Source organism: Ailuropoda melanoleuca, chromosome 2, assembly GCF_002007445.2.
Source record: "Ailuropoda melanoleuca isolate Jingjing chromosome 2, ASM200744v2, whole genome shotgun sequence".
Taxonomy (NCBI): Eukaryota; Metazoa; Chordata; class Mammalia; order Carnivora; family Ursidae; genus Ailuropoda; species Ailuropoda melanoleuca.
The window spans coordinates 81,169,284-81,192,067 of NC_048219.1; the positions used below are offsets into that span (position 1 = coordinate 81,169,284).

General features: G+C 36.3%; 1 protein-coding gene across 1 annotated transcript in view; it reads left to right on the top strand.

Moving 5' to 3' along the window:
- The first annotated feature begins 348 nt into the window (after positions 1 to 348).
- The window catches only part of SYCP1 (synaptonemal complex protein 1), a 130,081-nt gene continuing 107,645 nt past the window's right edge, over positions 349 to 22,784 (top strand). Inside the window, exons 1-9 of the mRNA XM_034644004.1 lie at positions 349 to 367; positions 849 to 980; positions 3,063 to 3,147; positions 3,322 to 3,365; positions 3,541 to 3,597; positions 5,438 to 5,602; positions 6,271 to 6,338; positions 12,341 to 12,414; positions 22,638 to 22,696. Coding sequence (XP_034499895.1) covers positions 873 to 980; positions 3,063 to 3,147; positions 3,322 to 3,365; positions 3,541 to 3,597; positions 5,438 to 5,602; positions 6,271 to 6,338; positions 12,341 to 12,414; positions 22,638 to 22,696 — 660 coding nt within the window. The 5' untranslated portion in view covers positions 349 to 367; positions 849 to 872. The remainder of the gene's footprint in view (positions 368 to 848; positions 981 to 3,062; positions 3,148 to 3,321; positions 3,366 to 3,540; positions 3,598 to 5,437; positions 5,603 to 6,270; positions 6,339 to 12,340; positions 12,415 to 22,637; positions 22,697 to 22,784) is intronic.

Consider the following 22,784-nt stretch of genomic DNA (forward strand, 5'->3'; position numbering starts at 1 on the left):
ATTTTTCACTCTCCTCTCCAATCTCTCATAGTACTTTCCAGTTTTCCTTACATTCTCTGACAATAGCAGAAGGTTAAAGAACGTCTACACTAAAGAGAAACAGAATCCCGAGAAGAATTGTTACCAATGTAAGGGAAAATCTCGCGAGAGTCGGGAGCCGGGCAAACTCTCGCGGCTGACCGTTATTTAGCCGTTAAACCGTCGTGCGCCCGGCCCTTCCCTGCTGGCCGCCGAGGTGAAGGGATTTCCCGCCTTTTCGGAGGTTCTGTGGCAGAAGCTCTAATTGATTCTTTTTGCTGTCGTAATAGACAAAAGGTAGCAGTTCGCGTGGGCACTGAGTTCATGGTTTCCCCCTGAATCTTGAAAGGTAAGGGCAGGTATACCGAGTTCCTTTCTTGACGACGGAACCCAGAGCTGGGCGACGATTTGATTCCGCGCCTGTGGCACTCGGCCAGCGCCCCCCCTCCCCCTCCCAACACCTCTTCCGTAGCCGGTAGCCCTCTAGGAACCTACGGTAGTTCTCGTGGCGGGGTGATGCAATTTACCAGGGCTGGTGGAGCTAGAGCTTTCTTTTCGGGCTGTCACTGTGAGGATACCTCGGAGTTTCTGGCTTACCTAGGTCGCCAGCGTGGCCGCTGGTGGTGGTAGATGGTGGGAACAACTGTGGGGTGTTTTTTCTTTGACTGCCCAGCGATGTGACGCTGCAGACTCACAGTGTAGCAAAGGTTACACCTGCTCCTTTACATAGCGTTTGTTATACAGACATCGCCTTTTAAAATAAAGCATAAAGAGTGTATTAATGAAACAATGTAAAAACACTTTTTCCCCCCTGCCTTCTGGGGCAATAGATAATTACAACTGGAAGAGAGAAAATGGAAAAGCAAAAGCCTTTTAAATTGTTTGTACCACCAAGAATAAGTAGCAGTCAAGTATCTGCAGTGAAACCTCAGAGTTTGGGAGGAGAGTCTAATTTCTTCAAGGTAAGTTTGCATATGAATCTTGATTTCACTATTCTTAACTTCAGGTAAGGAGGCAACATGTACTTTCTTACTGGTGTTACCTTCTAATTTTTTTTCCAGCAAATGTGGCCTGATTTATCCAAGAATTTTAAACAAATTTATTTAAAAATTTAAATCCAATTTATTCGACAATGTTATATTAGCTACAGGTGTACGATATAGTGATTTAACACTTCTATATATCACCTAGTGCTTACCTGGAGAAGGGTCCTCCTTAATCCCCATCGCCTATTTCACCCATCTCCCACCCTCCTCCCCTTTGGTAACCATCAGTTAGTTCTCTATAGTTAAGAGTCTGTTTCTTGGTTTGTCTCTTTTTCCCCCCTATGATCGTTTATCTCTTTTTTTGTTTTGTTTCTTAAATTTCACATAGGAGTGAAATCATATGGTATTTGTCTTTCTCTGACTGACTTATTTTGCTTAGAATAATACACTCTAGCTTCATCCACATCATTGCAAATGGCAAGATTTCATTCTTTTTTATGGGTGAGTAATATTCCATTGTATATATACACCTCATCTCCTTTAATCATTCATCAGTTGATGGACACCTGGGCTGCTTCCATAGTTTGGCTGTTGTAAATAATGCTACAATAAACACAGGGGTCATACACCTTTTCAAATTAGTGTTTTCATAATCTTTGTGTAAATACCCAGTAGAGGAGTTGCTGGATCGTAGGGGAGTTCTATTTTTAATTTTTTTTTTAATTTTTAAGTTTTTCAGGAAACTTCATACTGTTTTCCAGAGTGGCTGCACCAGTTTGCATTCCCACCAGCAGTGCATGAGGGATTCTTTTTTTCCACATCCTTGTCAATACTTGTTGTTTCTTGTGTTTTTCATTTTAGCCATTCTGACAGGTGTGAGGTGATATCTCATTGTAGTTTTGATTTACATTTCCCTGATGATGAATGATGTTGAGATCTTTTCATGTATGCATTGGCCATCTGTATGTCTTCTTTGGAGAAATGTCTATTTATGTCTTTTGCCCATTTTTCAATTGAATTATTTGTTTTTTGGGTATTGAATCTTATAAATTCCTCATATATTTTGGATACTAACCCTTTATTGGATATGTCCTTTGCAAGTATTTCCTCTCATTCAGTAGGTTGTTTTTTTAGTTTTGTTATTTCCTTCACTCTTTTATCTTGAGGAAGTCCCAAAAGTTCATTTTTGCTTTTGTTTCCCTTGACTCAGGAGACCTATCTAGAAAAATGTGGCTATGGCCAATGTCAGATCAATTACTCCCTGTGCTCTCTTCCAGGATTTTTATTACCCAAGAATTTTGAATAGTATTGCCTTGAATGAATAATGAGCATACTTAATGTTGTAAGCATTATTCATTTAAAATAATAATCACTGCCTCTGTAGAACTCTGGATACATAATGAATCCTGCTTATTTGAATCCTCCCTCTGTCCTTAAATGACTTGAGGTAATTTGTAAGACATATACAATGAAATAGCAAGATACAAAAACATATTAAGAACATATTAGGGTCAAGGAAAAAATAAGAAAATCTGGACAAATATGTCAACATACTGGTAAAAACTAGTGTCTGACTAAGCTTAAAATTTGGCTTAAACGAAGTTTCTCAGGTTAAACAGCTTTTACTGCTAAATTATTTTTATAATTTCTCCGTGGAAGTTTATATTGGAGTTGGAATGAAGCAGTGAATATTTCAGTTCTATATGCTGTAGAAAAATTCCTATATCTGTGTAACTAAGAGTATAATATTCAAATGTTACTCAGGGAAGACAACTCTCAGTTTTATCAAGGGAAAGATCATAATGAAATTGAAAACTAATATATTAAGCTACTAATTAAAATTACTATTATTTTTCTTGAATACTTACAAAGCATGTATTTTTTGCTTTTTTTACATAAAAAAACCACTTGATATTTTAAATCTTATATATACCTTAAAGGTTTTACAATTGAAGTAATTCTTTAAGCAAATGTATGTTACATATATAATTACATATTACACTGCTAGTTATCAGAGTGGTTTGGAACATATGCTTAAGAACGTCTTTGTGTTTCTAGAGTTTCAACAAATATATTGAAGACGATTTTAGTTTTCCATTTGCAATGACTAATCTCTCCAAAAATGGGGAAAACATTGATTCAGGTAAGAGACTGGAAGAACAATGTATCACTATATTTAGAAGTATTTTTTACATACATGTTGCTAGATATTGAAAATATAAGTATTATATTGAGAGCCTTGACATTAAACTTAGATATAATAATATAAAAAATAAGATGTTGACATATTTAATACCAGTTGTCTTTTATCTTGCAGATCCTGCTTTACAAAAAGTTAAGTTTTTGCCCATGCTTGAACAGGTCAGTTAAGTATAGGGTACATAGATATTATCTGTTTAGGTATCGAGTTGCTTGTTTGAAAAAGGAAAAAAATTCTTTAGTTGCTGGATTATTAGTCATCAGTACTTAAGTGCTACTATTTAGAAACTCTTATCAGAAACATTTTCTTACAGGAAACACTTATTCATTTTTTTAGGTTGATAATTCTGACAGTTGTCACTACCAGGAAGGACTAAAAGACTCTGATTTTGAGGTCAGAAGATTTCCCATCTGTATTATATTTCTTGTAATTGGAGTATCATTTATTGTTATTTGTATATATCTTTTTTTTTTTTAAAGATTTTATTTATTTATTTGACAGAGATAGAGGCAGCCAGCGAGAGAGGGAACACGAGCAGGGGGAGTGGGAGAGGAAGAAGCAGGCTCATAGTGGAGGAGCCTGATGTGGGGCTCAATCCCATAACGTTAGGATCATGCCCTGAGCCGAAGGCAGACGCTTTACCGCTGTGCCACCCAGGCGCCCCCCGTATATATCTTTCTTTTTGAAGCTTCTAAAGGATTAAAATTATTTGGTTGTTTGAAGTTCTATACTTTATTATTATTATTATTTTTTAAGATTTTATTTATTATTCGGCAGAGGAAGAGTACAGCAGGGGGAGCAGCAGGCAGAGAAAGAAGGAGAAACAGGCTCCCTGCTCAGCAAGATGTGGCTCTTGATCCCAGGACCCTGGAATCACTTGAGGACTGAGCCACCCAGGCGCCCAAATTCTATCCTTTAAAACCATCTTTCCCCCTTTGTTTTTCTTCTAAAGTTGCTGAAACACTAGGCTTCTGCATTTTCCTGGGTTATGTAGGGATCCATTCTTTCAGGGCAATTTAATTTTAAACCACAGAGAGCAAGAATAGAAGAGGGGATGTGGCTACAATATGTAAAAAGGCTGAGACTCAAACCACTATTTTACAAACAATCCTTTAATTAATAAGTATGATTGTTTAGCTTGTTTGCTGTCTAAGGAATTTGTAGAACATGGGGTACTTTTTATTTTGGTTATAAAAATCATTCTTACTTATGGCACATAGATGTCTTGAAAACAAAGAGGGGTGCCTGGGTGGCTCAGTCAGTTAAGGGTCTGCCTTTGGCTCAAGTCATGATCTCAGGGCCCTGGGATGGAGCCCCACATTGCATCTGGCTCCCTGCTCAGTGGGGAGTCTGTTTCTCCCTCTGCCCCTCCTCCCCTTTGTGCTTGCTTGCTCTCTTTTTCTCTCCCCCCCCAAAAAAAAAATTAAAAAGAAAGAAAAAAGAAAAGAAATTCTGGGGCACCTGGCTGGCTCAGTTGGTAGAGCATGAGACTCTTTAGTTCAAGCCCCATTTTGGGCATGGAGTCTACTGAGGAAAAAAAAAAAAAAGAAATTCCATGGCCTGTTAAAGTGCTGTATGTCTTTTGCTGCGATTATAATATCACAGAATTTAAAAATATGGAACTTATTCATGTATTTTGATAACAAAAAGTGATCAGCAAGCAGAAATCTATGATTTTAAAAAATATAAACAGGCATTTACCTTATAATGTTGAAATGGATAATGCAGGGAATCCAAATAAAAGCTAAATAAAACCTTAGAATAAATGAACGCTAGATCTTGTGTTAACTATGTTTTTGTCATTATATTTTAAAATTCATGCCCCATAGGTAATCTTCAAACTGTATAACCAAAATGTTTCAAGACCATTGTAAAAATGTATAGATAACATGTGGAGTGTCTTATTTTATCTTTTAACCAGCCAGATTCTCTCACTGACTTAAAATACTTCCAATATCTGGCTTAGGTATATTTTGGAGGTATTAAATTTTATTCAGTAGAGTATAACTTAGTCAAGTGACCAATAACTTTAGTGAAATGGCTAATACTGCTAGTAAGTTTTGAAAGTTAGTGTAGTTTTCAGGATGCTATTACGGCATAAATTGAGGAGAGATTTGTTCTCAGCTATTAAGATATTATATTACTCATGGATGTTTTCAACAGGCAGCTGTAGTTTGTTAATTGTTCAAAATTTTAGTGTAACCAGTCTTTGAAAACCTGTTTATCTTAATAGAATTCAGAGCCAATGAGCAGACTATATTCAAAACTGTATAAGGAGGCTGAAAAGATCAAGAAGTGGAAAGTGAGTGTAGAATCTGAATTGAAGCAGAAAGAAAATAAGTTGCAAGAAAATAGAAAGATAATTGAAGCACAGCGGAAAGCCATTCAGGAACTACAGGTATAATGAGATTTGGAATTGAAAATGTAGTGTAGTAGATTTTATCATAATACTGTTTAAAATAGAGTATTTCAGTGATGTGGATTTTAAGGACAGTGCTTTTTGAATTTTTACTGCTATTGTGTTTCAACTTTAGGGTGAACACAGAGGACAAGTTGCGTAAAGCTTAACGCGAATGATTAGGGAAATAAATTACTTTAGATAAAGATTGATTTAATGATTCTAATTATAAGCTTTTAATTTTTATACCTATTACTGATGATTTTGTTTGATATAAATGTCTTTTATTAATTGGAATATGACATTTATGGATTTTATATTTGGAACTATTTATCTTCGGTTTTGTGGCCTAGTGAAAGAAAAATGTTGAGAAAATGCAATATTGGGTTAGGACAAAGATAAAACATTTAAAAATGTTTAGTGAAGGTAATATTGCATTAAAATATTGTTGGATACTTTTTGGAGATGATTCAGCAAACTTGATTTTAGATCTGTGAAAGTGAGATCCATACTCTCATGGGAAATCATAAGCTGTGGCACAAAGTTTTTGTATGCAAAGAATTCTTATACTTCTTAGTTGTTAGCAAAGAAATGCTGCTTACTGATTGTACTTGTGTTTATTTTGCTAAGCAAAATGTGATGAACTGTCCTTTTGTTTTGTAAATTAGTTTGAAAATGAAAAAGTGAGTTTGAAATTAGAAGAAGGAATTCAAGAAAATAAAGATTTAATAAAAGAGTAAGTAATTTAATGAATTTGTTCTTTCTAAATTTTATTCCAGATTTATTAAAATGATTTCCAGAAATTAATTGAACTTAATATTTTGTTATGTAATATTAACTTAAATGTAGAATTCTACCTGGGTACTGCGGAAGAAGGAAGACATGCTTATTTTACATTCTTGTATTTGGCAAACAGTGGTCACTGATTAATAATTTCTCACTTTTTAAAATGTCAGGCAGGAGAAACCATTATTTGGTATCAAAAGGTATCTGATAATCCTGTGTCTATAACTGCCTATGTATATTGTCTGCCTTTCTGTTCATTGCAACATTTTAGGTGCAGCATTTGTAAAATAGTGCTCAATTTAGTTACAAGCCAATTCTTACTCTCAAATTCCTGTTTTTGTCAGTGGCATAAAGATTCTTCCATTAATGTTAGCTTAAAATTTTAGTGTCATCTTTAGCTTTTCCTTTCCTTTGTTCTAGGCTATAGCTAAGCCTTATTTTATACCCTTATTACTTCATTCAGATTATATCATATAGAATTTAGTAGAAAAATGTAGTAGTTTATTTCATCTGCCAAGTAAATATTGAATAGTCAGAATGTAATGTATGGGTCCCTGAAGAGTGCAAAATTTACTTATTTCTACATGTTTAAGTTAAACATCACGGCTTTGGAAGACCTATCACTTTGTCAGTGAAGTTGCTGATGAAGGAAAAAGGCTCTTAAAACAGGTTGTTTTAGTCCTATTGGAAGACAACCTGTGGGGGTGCGTGGCTGCCTTAGTTGGAAGAGCATGTGACTCTTGATCTCGGGGTGGTTAGTTTGAGCCTGATATTGAGGTTAGAGATTACTTAATTTAAAAAGACAATGTATGACTTCCCAGATAAAATTTAAATGCTAAACCTTAGTTTTTTCCTTGCCTAATCGAGATTTGGTTATTAGAAAGAAGGGAGAGAGAAGAGAAAGTTTCTAACATTGTGTGCCTGTTGTATATTTGGTATTAATGATCACTTTTGTATGGGTATGTGATTGAGTTTCTGTAGTATCTTATGGGACATCTAAAGCTACCATAGCCCTAATACCAATATTTGATAGCTTGTGAGCTTTCTTAAGATTGCTGTTGCCTCCATTGATGAACAGTTGAATTTTTGTTAATACTGTGACTGTTTAGTTACATAGTATAGTGTAAGGTATTGTAGTGTGACATAATATAGAATTTATGCCATTTTTTTGAGGTGAGATGGAGTGCATTTATTTTGGGTGTGATTTCCTTCTATTTTAAGCAGTTTCAGTTGTGTGTCCATTTTGTTCTCAAATACTGAATTGTCAATTTTCATCTGAAGGAAACTAACATTTAGGTAAGAGCTTTGTCAAAATATAGGTGAAAATCAAATTTGCGCTTAAGGTAGAGTGACTTAATTTTTGGATGACAGATTTAGTATAAAGTTGCTCAGGACCGGCTCATTCACTGATCATGACTTTCTAAAAGGGACGTGGATTTGAAAGAGACTTTGGGTATTTCAAAACCATATGCCTGGCCTGTAATAGAAGTTTGAGAGAGAATGGACACTTTGGTTTATAGACATTTTTGAGCAGGAAAAAAGTTTTTAGATAATTTTGGAGGCATTTTTTTTTTTTTTTTGTAATGGAGCAGGGCCTTATATATGATCTGACTTCACCATTAGATGTAATAATAGTCTCAATTTTCAAATTTCAGCATTCAAACCTGAAACATCTACAATTACATATTTTCAGAAATAACCTTAAGAAGCAGCATTTGATTTTTGTTAGACTCCTAGCTGGGATTTATTTAAATAATTTGATGAATTAAACCTGTCAAGCCCTGTCGCATGCATATGATGGTGGTTCTTGTCAGAGAAGGCTTTCTAAAGATGAAGATGTCTGAAGGATGAATAGGAGTTAGCCAGGAGGAGAATTAGAGGTTGCTACTCTAGCATTTCATGACATGCTAAGGAGTTTTGATTTTTATGTTGAAGTGGAGGTGGAGGGTTACGGGTTGTAGAGGAGTGGGCTGAAGAGAGGCTGAGTGGTTATAGCTATGGCTCCTTTCAACAAGAACAGCTTTATTTTTTAAATATAATTTAAAATTTTGTTTATTCAGTTAAGATTTCATTTTGAAAAAGGATTTTGGTTATAAGGAAAAAAAAGTTTGGAAATTGCTGCAAATGGCCATTTGGAATCCAGTGAAGAGTTTTAAGAATTCTAAAATTGAGATGTTGTAAGAACATAGTAGACTTGAATAAATATATTTTGATTGGATGATTGCTTATATATGGAGTATATGGCTGGTTTTATGTCAGGTTGTGCTATTCAAAGGGTCTTTATGGTTTAGGGAACATTTTGCTGAAGGCACTTTTGAACTCTACCTCTCACTATAAATTATCAGAAAAAGACTGAAGTTGTTTTCCAAATTGTAACTGAAGAATTAGATTTATGGTCACTTGTTTTGATTTTGACAAAACCAGTAGCAAAAAAGTCCCTCTCTTGACCAGTGGTTCTTAAATTTTAGCAAGCATCAGAATTACCTGCAGAGCTTGTTAAAACATATACTTTGTCCTCTGCTCCCCTACCAGAATTTCTGATTCAGTGGAGTAGGGCTTCAGAATTTGAGCTTTTAACAAGTGATGTGGATATTGCTGGTTCAAGGATCATACTTTGGGAACTACTGCTCTGTACTGGAGAACAGTCCTAGGCTTTGAAAACCAAACCAAACCACCCTTTTTCTGACTGGCTTATTTCACTTAACATTGCACCCTCTAGATCCATCCATATTGTTGCAAATGGCAAAATTTCATTCTTTTTTATAGCTGAGTAATATTCTTTCGTGTGTGTGTGTATATATATATACACACATCTTTATCCATTCGTCTATCAATGGACACTTGGGCTGCTTCCATAATTTGGCTATTGTATATAATTCTGCAATAGGAGTGCATATATCCCTTCAAATTAGTGTTTTCATATTCTTTGGGTAAATATCCAGTAATGTGATTACAGTTCTATTTTTAATTTTTTGAGCAACTTCCATACTGTCTTCCACAGTGGCTGTACCAATTTGCATTTCCATAGTGTAGGAGGATTCCTCTTTCTTCACATCCTTGCCAACATGTGTTGCTTCTTGTGTTTTTCATTTTATATGACCAAATATGCATAGCTTTATTTTTGGGCTGTCTGTTCTGTTTTGTTTATTTATATTTCTGTTTTTTTTTTAAGATTTTATTATTAGAGAAGAATGAGTGAGTGAGTAGGGGGAGAAGCAGAGGTAGGGGGAGAAGCAGAGGGAGAGGGACAAGCAGACTCTGCACTGAGTATGGGGCCTGATGCAGAGCTCAATCCCACGACCCTGAGATCATGACCTGAGCCAAAATCAAGAGTCAGATGTTTCACCTGCTGAGCCACCCAGGCACTCCTATGTCTGTTTTTATGCTAATACCATACAGGCTTTTTTTTTTTTTAAAGTTTAAAAATTCCAGTTATTTAACATACAGTATAATAATTAGTTTCAGGTGTACAATATAATGATTCGATACTTCCATATAGTACCTGGTACTCATCACAACAACTGCACTCCTTAATCCCTATCACCTATTTAACCTAACCTCCCAGGGTGCCTGGGTGGCTCATTTGGTTGAGCCTCTGACTTTTCATTTTGGCTCAGATCAGAATCTTGGTTGGGGTTGTAGGATCGGCCCTGCGTTGGGCTGTGTGCTCCACAGGGAATCTGCTTGGAATTCTTTCTCCTTCTCCCTCTGCCCCTCTCCCCCTTCAAATAAATGAATAAAAAAATCTTAAAGAAAAAAAAAACAAAACCTAACCTTCCATCCACCTCCCGTACCGTTTTGATTACTATAGTTTTATGCTATAGTTTGAAATCAGGACGTGAGATTCTTCCAGCTGTTTTCTTCTTTCTCAAGTTTGCTTTGGCTCTTTGATGATTACATACAAATTTATGTTTGTTCTATTTCTGAAAAATGCAATTGGAAATTTGGTTGGGATTGCATTGAATCTGTAAATTGTTTTGGGTAATGTGATATATATATATGAAAAAATGTATATTTTTGGTCATTCAGATGACCAAATATATATTTCACATATATATATTTGACCTTCATCTACTATTCCTGACTCATAGCTTTCAAAACCCTTGGAATATCCTAAGTGCTGAGAGTGACAAAGGTATCTCTTGTTATTTTAATGAGGTAACTTTTGGATCCCATGTAAGGATGGGGGTGGTTGCCAAAAGAACTAACCATGTGATCAGATGATTGGAACTTTGACCCCCTCCCCCCTTATGGAGGGGAGAGGGTCAGGAGGTTCAATCAGTTATCAATGGCCGATGATTTAATCAATCATAATTATGTAACCAAGCTTCCAGAAAAATTCAAGAGGACAAGGTTTGGATAGCTTTCAGCTTGGTGAAGAGATTTGGGGAGAGTGGTGAGCTCAGATCATGGAAGCTCTACAGACCCTTTCCCCATGCTTTGCCCTATGCATCTCTTCTATCTGGTGCTGTTCCTGAGTTATGTCCTTTTATAATAAACTAGTAATCTAGCAAATAAATTGTTTCTTTGAGTTCAGTGAGCTGCTCCAGCAAATTAAACCCAAGGAACCTCTGATTTATAGGCAGTCTGAGATTCTAGTAACAATTTGAATTTGTGACTGCTGTCTGAAAACTAAGGAGTGAGTCATGGGAACTTTTGATTTATAGCCAGTTGGACAGAAGTACAGGTAAAACCTGGGCTTGAGACTGGTATCTTAAGTGGGGCTGTTATATAGTTGTGTAGGACTGAGCCCTTAACCTGTAGAATCTAAGGCTATGTCCAGGTAGATAGTGTCATTATTGAATTGAATTATGGGACAGCCAACTGGTGTCCCAAGAATTGCTTGTTGGTGTAGGGACCCCCCTCCCCACATTGAAATTGGTATCAGGACCCATTTAGGTAGTGTGGACATTTTAACAATATTCTTCTAGTCCATGAGCACAGAATATCTTTCCATTTATTTGTGTCTTTAGTTTCTTTCATTAATGTCTTATAGCTTTTAGTGTACAGGTCTTTCCTCCTTGGTTAAATTTAATTCTAGGTATTTTATTCTTTTTGGTGCAATTGTAAGTGGGGTTGTTTTCTTAATTTCTCTTTCAGATGGTTCATTGTTAATGTACAGATTTGCAACTGATTTTTGTGTATTGATTTTTTTTTTATCCTGCAAGCTTTACTGAATTTGTTTTAGTCTAATAGTTTTTTGGTGGACTCTTTAGGGTTTTCTATATATAATATGTCCTCTGCAAATAGAGTTTTACTTCTTCCTTTCCAATTTGGATACCTTTATCTATTTTCTTGCCTAATTGATCTAAGCCTTCCAATACTACGTTGAATAAAAGTGGTGAGAGTGGACATTCTTGTCTTGTTCCTGATTTTAGAGCAAAAGCTTTCAGCTTTTTACTTTTTACTATTGAGTATGAGGTTAGCTGTAGACTTGTCGTATATGGCCTTTATTACATTGAAGTACATTCCCTTTTACCCACTTTGTTGAGAGTTTTTATCATAAATGGATATTGAATTTTATTAATTGCTTTATCTGCATCTATTGAGATGATCAGAGGTCTTATTATTCATGTAATGAATGGCTAGTTAGAAAATTACCTGTTTAATGTTTTGAGGGTAAGATAGTTAGAATATTTCTGGGGTGATTAGTAAATGAAAAGCCCCCTTAGGCAAAATCTGGAACTATTTACTGAAATGTTATTGTTAGCTACTGGGGTAGAAACTTGTTAAGGAATTATCCTTTTTACTTTTAAAGGGAGGAAGTTACTAAATCATCTTTGCTAATAGTAGTTAACCCATTTTTTTTCATATAATCATTTATGAGCAATGTGATATATATATTAAAATATAAGAATTTCTTTAAAAATTGTAACAGTATTTCATAACTTTTACATATGACTTCGCTTTGAGATCAGATTACACTTATGGAGACTTTTTGCTTTCTTTCAGGAATAATGCTACAAGGCATTTATGTAATTTACTCAAGGAAACCTGTGCCAGATCTTCGGAAAAGACAAAGAAATGTAAATATATTTCTTGTTTTATGTGATTTTTTAAAAAATCAATTTATCATTATTGTAATGATGGGAGTGGAGAAGGGAAGAAATAGTTTTTTCACTTTTTGGAACCAGTTTTTATTTGAACAAGTTATATGTGCCTCATACATTTTCTTTGCTTAAGTAGTAATTTGATTCTCAGTTCTTTGAGCTCTGAAAGCTCAAAGTTTTTTGAAAGATAATATATTTCAAAAGATACATACCTTGACATGACATTTGTATTCTAATGAAATAGAATTCTCAACTTTCTCCTAAAGAAAGAAACATGTTTTTAAAAGATTTTATTAAGGTCATGGTATATATGTGTATATATATATATATATGAAAGCATACATTTTCATTTTATGCATATTTTAATTTTACTTGGAATTTTTTTCATTTTGATGAAAAACATAAAAATCTTATGTTCGAAAATAACAATTTTATCTCTGTCATTAGTTTGACACTATCTCTACTTTGTTTCTGCCAAGAATCTATTAGGAAATACTGTCTACCTGCTTTTTCAGGATAGCTCCTGTTTTTCTTAGCTAAAATTTTAGTATCACACAGCTTACTGCTTACGAGCTTGGACTTAAGAGTAGACAGCTTATGCTCAAATTCAGACTTTCTGTTGCTCTCTGCTTGACCTTGAATAAGTTATATGATCTCTCTGACCCACTGTTTATTGATTAATAAAGTGCCTCTTAGTGTTGTTTTGAGAATTATATTAATAAATATAAATTGCTTAGAACAGTGCAAAGTGCTCAGTGTTAACTATTCTTCTTCTTCTTATTTCCAGTATGCACTATTGCTAGGGTTTTTTATTCTTGGTCCCTGCATATAGTACTTTGCTTTTGGAACTATAAATGCTTACCAGAATGTAGCGCACCACTACCAGCTCCTCCATTAAATCGTTCTGTTTACTCAACTTTCAATATTAGCTTTTCCCATCTAGGTATAAAAAGTGGTAAAATGGATCGTGTATTGACTGTTTTGCAGAAAGTAAACCGGGCCATGGAGACCAGGCTGCTAGTTTTTTTTCTCTGTTTAGTTTTATGCTAAGTCAGATCAGCTGGTGGGAGAGGTTTGAAGAATCTTAACAAAATTTTTAGGTGATCTCTTAAATGAACCAATGAGCATATCTTTTTTTTTTTTGAAAGGATTTTATTTATTTATTTGACAGAGAGAGACAGCCAGCGAGAGAGGGAATACAAGCAGGGGGAGTGGGAGAGGAAGAAGCAGCCTCCCAGTGTAGGCGCCTGATGGTGGCTCTATCCCAGAACGCCGGGATCACGCCCTGAGCCGAAGGCAGATGCTTAACGACTGAGCCACCCAGGCGCCCCCATGAGCATATCTTGATGTGACATGTAGATAGTTTTTCTTTTTTTTTTTTTTTTTAAAGATTTTATTTATTTATTCGACAGAGATAGAGACAGCCAGTGAGAGAGGGAACACAACAAGCAGGGGGAGTGGGAGAGGAAGAAGCAGGCTCATAGTGGAGGAGCCTGATGTGGGGCTCGATCCCATAACGCCGGGATCACGCCCTGAGCCGAAGGCAGACGCTTAACGCCTGCGCACCCAGGAGCCCCTAGTTTTTCTTTTCTTAAGAAAGTCTTTAGGGGTTCCTGGGTAGCTCAGTCAGTTAAGCATCTGACTCTTGATTTTGACTCAGGTCATGATCTTAGGGTTGTGAGATCGAGCCCTGTGTTGGGCTTCGTGCTGGGTGTGGAGCCTGCTTAAGATTCTCTCTCCCCCTTCACCCCTTCTTTCTCTCTCTTCCTCTCAAAAAAAAAAGAGTCTTTATAGTTATTAATGTAAACTCCATCTAGATTCTTGCCTTAAGTCTTTCCTTTTGCTATTATGATTTTTTTCTTATTAATTCATTGAACATTTTTTTTTAAAGATTTATTTGTTTACTGAGAGACCAGGAGAGAGAGAGAAGTGCAGAGGGAGAGAATCCTCAAGCAGACTTCTTGCTGAGTATGGAATCAGATGTGGGGCTTGATCCTATGATCCATGAGATCATAGACAAAGTTTGCTTAACCGACTAGCCACGCAGGCACCCCTAATCCACCAGTTTTTATTTTTATTTATTTATTTATTTCTAAAGATTTTATTTATTTGTCAGAGAGAGAGCACAAGCAGTGGGAGCAGCAGGCAGAGGGAGAAGCAAGCTCCCTGCTGAACAGGGAACCTGTTATGGTACTCGATTCCAGGACCCCGGGATCATGACCCAAGCCAAAGGCAGACGCTTAACTGACAGTGCCACTCAAGCGTCCCAGCAGCTTTTGTTTTTATTTTTATTTCTTTTTTTTGTTTTTTTAAAAAATATTTTATTTATTTATTTGACAGAGATAGAGACAGCCAGCGAGAGAGGGAACACAAGCAGGGGGAGTGGGAGAGGAAGAAGCAGGCTCATAGCAGAGGAGCCTGACGTGGGGCTCAATCCCATAATGCCGGGATCGCGCCCTGAGCCTAAGGCAGACGCTTAACCGCTGTGCCACCCAGGCGCCCCATTTTTATTTTTATTTCTTTATTAATATTTTATTTGGGAGAGAGAGCGTGCGTGTGAGCTCGAGCCAGGGGAGGGGCAGAGGGAGGGCCAGAGGGAGAGGGAGAAGCAGACTCCCCACTGAGCAGGGAGCCTGAGTCAGGGCTTGATCCCAGGACCCCAAGACCATGACCTGAGCCAAAGGCAGACATTAACCAAGTGAGCCACCCAGGCACCCCTCATTCACCAGTTTTTAAAGTGCCTACTTTTGTCATGAAATGTTCTGAATGCTGAGGAAAACGGCAGTGAACAATTTCTGCTCTTAAGGAGTATTCATCCTAGTGAAGGGACATAGACCATAAATAAAATATATATATGGTGATGATAACTGCTTAAGGAGAGAGTATTTTGGGATAGGGTGATTGGGGAAGTATTTTAGTGACCCTAATAAGTAGGGACTGAGCCATGTAGCTAATTTTGGGAAATAGTAAGTGCAAAGTTGAAAGCCTATTTAATCTTTTCAAGTCAGTGAGGCCACTGTGCTGTACCTTTGATAGTTCTGCCTTGTGTGTATTTTTTATCTTTTTTTCTTTTGCACCATTCAGGAAAATGTCTTCTAATCCGTCTTCCAGTACACTAATTCTGTATTTAGCTCTTTCTAGTCTGTTTCTCTCTCTCTCTCTCTCTTTTTCTAGTCTGTTTTTGAATTCGTCAGTTGAGTTTTTGTTCTTTTGTTATTGCATTTTTCTGGTTCTGTAAATATTAGCTGGTTTTTAAAATATCTGTAGTGTCACTCCCTATTTATCTTATCTTATTTTATTTATTTTTTTAAAGATTTTATTTGAGAGAGTTTGAGAGAGAAAGAGCGCGCAAGTGAACACAAGTTGGGGGAGCAGCAGAGGGAGAGGGAGAATCAGATTCCCCACTGAGCAGGGAGCCCAGTGCAGGACTCGATCCCAGGACCTGAGCCTTCTGAAGGCAGATGCTTAACCAACTGAGCCACCCAGGTGCCCCCATAGTGTCACTTTTTAGACTTCCAAGTTTGTTGCTGAAATTTTTAAAAATTGACATACAGTTGACAGACAATGTTATGTTAGTTTCAGGTGTATAACCCTAGTGATTTGATAGGTCTATGTATAATGCTATGCTCCCCACTAGTGTTCCTTGCTGAAATTTTTCGGTTCAGCTTTTTATCTCCATGAACATAAGTAAACGTTATTTTATTAAGGTTTTAATAAAGTTTATTAAAGGGGCCTATTTCTGGTCTGTTCTGTGGATTCTAGAGGTTTGTGTACCTCATTATCTTTGATTATTTGCTTGAGACGTAGAATGATGTCACATTTTCCTAGTTCTTTGAATGTTGAACAGTTTTGGATTATATCTTGGAGATTTTGAAATTATTATGTTGTGAGATTCTGGGTCCTTTTAAAATATCCAGGAGAATGTTTGTTTGTTTGTTTATTTTTTAGCAGTCAACTCAGGTTCAGACCACAAATTCTGTCTTGCCTTTTGTGTGCTGGGTTCTAATATCAGTTCAGTTTTCAAAGTCTTTGGTATGCTGCTCTAGCTCTGTTTCCTGTATGCTCCACTCAAGATTAGGTCTGGGATGTGAATAGTGATTTATGTTAGAGTTCCGTTTTCAAAGCCTTACAGGGGCCCATTTCCCCAGTCCTTTTGCTAGAAATACGGAGTTTCTCTTGGGGTTTTGTCTGTCCTTGCTGCCATGGCTGCTGCAACTCCACTACGGGGGCCATTCCGGACAGGGCTATGAGAGGAAAAAAAAAATCAGGATTTCCTTTTGCTGCTCATGTTTCCTGTTACAGTTTTACTGGGGCCTTATACTTTGGCTAATGCTAGGAGGGGAGATAGGAAAAAAAACTACACAGGAAACTCACCTTCACATGAGTCACTTCTTCAAGATTTTACTTTTTTCCCCTAATTTACCTGCCTTTGCTTTCTTTTCAGAGTCCTGAAGTAGTTGCTTCATGTATTTCATTCGGAGTTTTTAGTTGTAAGCAGTGGGAGAGAAAGGCTATAGCGTGATTACTTCGTCTTGACTCGCACTGCAGTTGGCTTAGTGTTTTTGAATTGTAATCCTCAATCTGTTCTTGGACTGATGATTCATCATTATCTTTTCAGATCTTTGATTCTTTTAAGAATGAAAAAAAAATCCTCTGGATTTTTAATTGTTTGCAGCAGGATGGTTGGTCTGAATTACTTAGCCATTACCAGAAAACAGAGGCCTTGATGCTTTTCTAAAATATAGATTGAATCATGTCAGTGTCTAATTCCTTCAGTGGCTTTCCATAATTTTATGGATAGCGTGGTATTTGCCACTTCCTTCCACCTTGGCAAATGTTCCCCCACATGCCCCATATACACAGGTTCATGGAGAACTGTTATTTCCTAAACAGATTATGCTTCTGAGCTTTTGCATGGATTTTTTTTTTATTGGCTGATCCTCTTTCATTCATCATTACCTCATATTTGTCCTTCAAAATTCAGAATAAATATTACCACTTGGGAAATATTCCCTAATTTTGCAGTCTGATTTAGATACACCTCTTCTTTCACTTAGTACCCTTAGTATACCTTTACCATATATTTATGAATTCCTTCAACAAATATTTATTGAGTGCCTACTGCATGCTAGACATCTCACTGCAAGCTTACAGGCAAGGGATCATAACTTGATTCAGGGTTGTCAACATTTTAGATAGTGTCTTTGAAGATAGTAGGCAATAAATTAATTAAAAAAGAATAAATCTGTTCTTAGATGTACCTTTAAAAAATCCTTTAGTTTATTTTTTTATGATTGTTTTAAAAAAAGCCCTTTAAGGCTGTCTGTTGCACACAATATAGAATGATTTTGAATTCTTTAGACTGCCATTTAAAGTACTGCATAGACTTTTTTTTGTAGCCTTTGTAACCTAAATTAGTTGGTGTTGGGAAGGACTTTATTTTTTTTATTTATTTATTTTTTTTTTTTAAAAGATTTTATTTATTTANTGGGAAGGAACTTTAAAGCTTTTGTAGTCTACTTACATTTCCATTGACTTACTTTCCTTTATAGCATGTCTAACCAAATGGTAGTCTTTTTTATGTTTGAATATATTCAGTGATGGAAACTCACTAACCTCAAGATTGTCATTTAAGGACAGCTCTTATTTTTTTATTGAGCTGAAATCTGTACATGTTTTCTCTCTTTTTATTATAATTCTCCTTAGAGCAAATGGAAAAAGTCTAATTCATTTTTTATGTGCTATCTCTATAGATCTTTAAAGCTGGCTTCTTGTCCTTTTTGAATCTTGTCTTCTTTAGCCTAGACATTTCAAGATTCTTCAGTACTTTTGTTATTTTGGTTGATCTGTTGAACATCTTTGTTATGGGGTCCAGATCTGTATAAGGTAATCTGTGTAACTTAGTCTGTATAAGGGACTATTTATTGTCTAATTGTAGATGTCTTTAATGAACTTTAATGAACTCCAAGGTCAGCTTATTTGACAGTCACAATGTGTTATAGGCCATTAATTAAAACCTTTAAATTTTTATTTCATACTTTACCTGTACATTTAGATATTTTGATCCAAATAGCATTCTTTGCGTTTATGTGTACTAGATTTAATCCGGTACACTTGTGTTTTAGTCATGTACCGCTATGTACTAACTTTGGGATCCTGGCAAATAACACAATTTTCTGTGTCACACTTTCCTCATCTGTGCAGTGGGGATAATCACAGTTCCATATATCTATACCCAGATCTGTGTGTGTGTGTGTGCACGTGCGTGTTCTTGATCCTTATAATTCACAATTTTGTCAAAACAACCATTTCAATCTATGTATACCAGTCTTTCTTTAGCCCAGGAAAGCTTTATGATATCTTTGGCCACTGTCTGATTTTTGTTTGGGCAATACTTACTATTTGTAAGTTGGTCCTCAGTTCTTCTTTTCTCTGTTTTAATATTTGTTCCCCCCTCTTTTAGTTTGTTTCCTATGTTTCCAATTTGACTTTTGAAGTATCAATTTGGTCCTGTCCTCCCTCTAACCTGTAATTCCCTTGTAGTCTAATTAGCTAATCCGTTGTCCCTTTCCTCCTCACTTATTTTTCTATTTAATTTATCCCATTTCTTGCATTTCTTTTGTGGCCTGTTCTTTCTTTATCACTCTATCTTCCTCTTTCATTCTCTATTGAGAATACTGGATAGTTTTCTGAAATTTTCATCTGGGTTCTCTAGATAGAATTCATTTTCAGAGCTATGTTATTCCTTTTTTTAAAATATTTTTTTATTATATTATGTTAGTCACCATACAGTACATCCCTGGTTTTTAATGTAAAGTTCAATGATTCATTAGTTGCGGATAACACCCAGTGCACCATGCAATACGTGCCCTTCTTACTATCCATCACCAGTCTGTCCCATTCCTTTTAACATCTCTCATGTTGTTCCCTTTCCTTTGTTTGACGATATTTTTTCATAGGCCTCATATAGGTTTTCTTGTCATATATCATTGAAAAAGGCAAGAACTATCAAGACTAAATGAACAAACTAGGTGATAAACTGACTTTAGTCCTGATTTACCTCCCCTGGTTTAGTGGTTGAATCCTCTTTTCATATTTATGGTTGCACAGCGGGTCACTGAACAGTTTCTAAATTTTTCACCTTGCATAACTTTGCCCCTTCTGCCTGGTTTTCAGATAAATTTTGTAGAAAATATGATTCTGAGTAATTTTAGTCAACAAACTGAAGCATGCACTTTTACATCTTAAAATATAAAAAAATCTTAATTTTTAATATCTTAAATCCTAATGGTTCTGACATAGAAGAAACATAATCTTAGTAAATTTGGGAATTTTCCCCCTTCTCCTGGGGTTGTATCTAAATTTGGGGGTTCCCATATAATACCATGTAGTAGAGAAGGACGTTTGTTTTTCAGTCATCCATCCATTGAGGTTTTCATTTTTTCAATTAGTATTTGGTAACCGGTGCACTTAGGTTGCTGCTGAGTCATCCCTCATTTCTGTCCTTGGGGCCCATTCAAGTCTGCTGGTTTTCTGTGCTTTATCACACCATGCTTGGCTGCACAGAGTACTGGGACAAGGGAAACAAACTATCTAAGGCCCTATCTGTCTAGATGTATTTCACAGCCATTTCTTCTCAGGTTTTGTCATCTTCCTGAGCCCTACGGAAGACAAAAAAAAAAAAAACCCCAAAACAAAAAAACCCCCAAAAAACAAACCCCAAAAGACAAAGCAGCACAGTCTTATTCTGCTGTTGGTTTGCCCAAACTATCTGGGATTTTTGTGGTCCTCAACCCTGAGGCTTATTCTGGTGAGGGTAGAGGGCTCCAGAACCTCTTCTTAAGTATCTGCCAGAACCTAATAAGCTCTCTTAGCTTCCCCTTTTATTTTTAAAAAAGTTTTATTTATTTATTTGAGAGAGAGAGAGAGAGCATGAGTGGGAGGGACAGAGGAGAGAGAATCTCAAACAGACTCTGCTCTGAGCACAGAGGCCAACTTGGGGCTCAATTCCAGTACGCTGAAATTGTGACGAGCTGAAACCAAGAGTCGGATGCTTAACTTACTGCACCACTCCCCGGGCACCTTTGCTTCCCCTTTTAAAGGCTTCTTCCCACAAATTAGTAAATATTTCTTTGGTGTAGAGGTTAAGAACCTTCGTTGTTCTGGCTCATATATTTTAAAAATCTATAGTTTATGTTCTGAATCCTTCCCCTAATACTGGTCTTTTGAAACCCAAAGATTTTTTTTCTTTGCTTTTGGTCAACTCATCTCTCCTTTAAGGCAGCAAGTGCTTAAAGATCTAGTTGCCTGGACTGGGGCAAAATAAGTGGGGGGAGAGAGGGAGGAGGGGAGGGGGGAGAGGGAGGGAAGGTAGTAGGGACAAGGTACTGAGGTAGGGGGTGGGGAGATAGGTAGACAGATAGGTCAATGATAGATAAATAACAGGAAGAAAAACGAAAAATGTATGCTTATATTTTTACAGTACTGCACATCACCACATTGGAACACTCACTACCAGAGTCCCCTTGTGCTACCTGTAGGACCTTGCCTCTGACAACTGTAAAGTACATCTATACCCATTTATTTTCTTTTCTGTAGTTTTACTTATTCAGTTTCTAGGACCTTACTATTAGAAGAATGGCTAGAGGGTATTTTGAAAGTACTGATGCTATTGGTAATGGGAAGATTGGAGATGTTGGCAATAGAACGCTGTTCTTTGGCACAAATAGTTTCTGAGGAATAGAGAAGATGTGTTGCGAAGTGTTAAGTAATGAATGAAACAGAATAGAAGGAGTAGTATGAACTGTCTTTTGTTCAGATGCTGATATGTTCTGCCTTTATTTCCTTAAATTTTCCAGCCCTTTAATACTCAGATAAAAATGATTCAGTTCCTGTTTCATATGCTATAAGTTCAGTGTGCTCACCATTATTTTTGAAAGGTTTAGATACCTGTATTCTTCTGAAGTTAGTTCATATACCCTCTTTTTGGTTATTTGGCTTCTCATTGACAGTTGAGTCTATCATAGCTGCTGTGTTCTTGTTTACAGCTTGTTATTGAGAATGTAGGACTGATATCCTCTTTAAATTTAATGTGCTTTGGGGTTCCTGGGTGGCTCAGTTGGCTAAGCATCCAAAGTCTTGATTTCAGCTCGGTTCTTGATCTCTTGGGCTCTGTGTTGGGTGAAGAGTCTACTTAAAAAAAAAAAAAGTAAATTTAACTTGCATTATGTGATGCTGGCCTCTTTTAGGGGAATGATAAAGGAACAACCACATTGTCTATTATTGTCTTGTACCTTAATTCTAGCATAGAATAGAGGGAATCTATTGTATAGATTATAGCTAGAGGGAATCATTGCTCAGGTTAAAAACCTGAAAAATAAAAATGTTGTAGAGGATTTATAGGGGTTTTCTCTCTGGGCCACACCTATTCTTAACCTTGTTCTTTGTGTCTTGAGGTTTATCTTCCTTTCTGCTTCCTCAGAGGTAGAGCAAGAGATTGGAAGGGTGGACTTTGCTTTTCATCTGTACCCTATGAATCATAAATCTACAAAGGAAAAAATACTTGATAGAATAATTGTTAAATCCCTACTCATTGTAAAGGCTAAAACTGTAAATATATTTTACAAAGTTAGAATAAATTCATGGGTAGTAATTCTGTAAAAGAAAATTAGAGCTTTTGAGGTTGAAGTACAATCATGGCTCACTGCGTCTTACTGTGAAACTACTATGAAGTAGCTTATTTTAAAAATTTATTGTTGAAGTATAGTTGACATATAATGTTATGTTAGTTTCAGATGTACAGTACAGTACTTCCAACAATTCTATACATTTGATGCTACTTTAAAGAGACTCAGGATGGGGGCGCCTGGGTGACTCAGTCGTTAAGCATCTGCCTTTGGCTCAGGGCCTGATCCCAGGGTCCTGGGATCGAGCCCCGCATTGGGCTCCCTGCTCCGCTGGGAGCCTGCTTTTTCCTTTCCCACTCCCCCTGCTTGTGTTCCCTCTCTCGCTGGCTCTCTCTGTCAAATAAATAAATAAAATCTTAAAAAAAAAGAGAGAGAGAGACTCAGGATATACCAATACACTTCACTAACACAGAATTTTAAATATTTTAATGTTTTTCTGAAGCATTTTGAGTATTATCTTGTTGGCATTATAATCATTTTAAAATTTAATTCTGAAATATTTTATATTAATAGATGAATATGAACGAGAAGAAACTAGGCAAGTATATGTGGATCTAAATAATAACATTGAGGTAAGTGTTAGTAAAAAGTTAAATATTTTAAGCAGGCATTTCTTTCTTTTTAATTAAAATTCAATTAGTCAACATATAGTACATCATA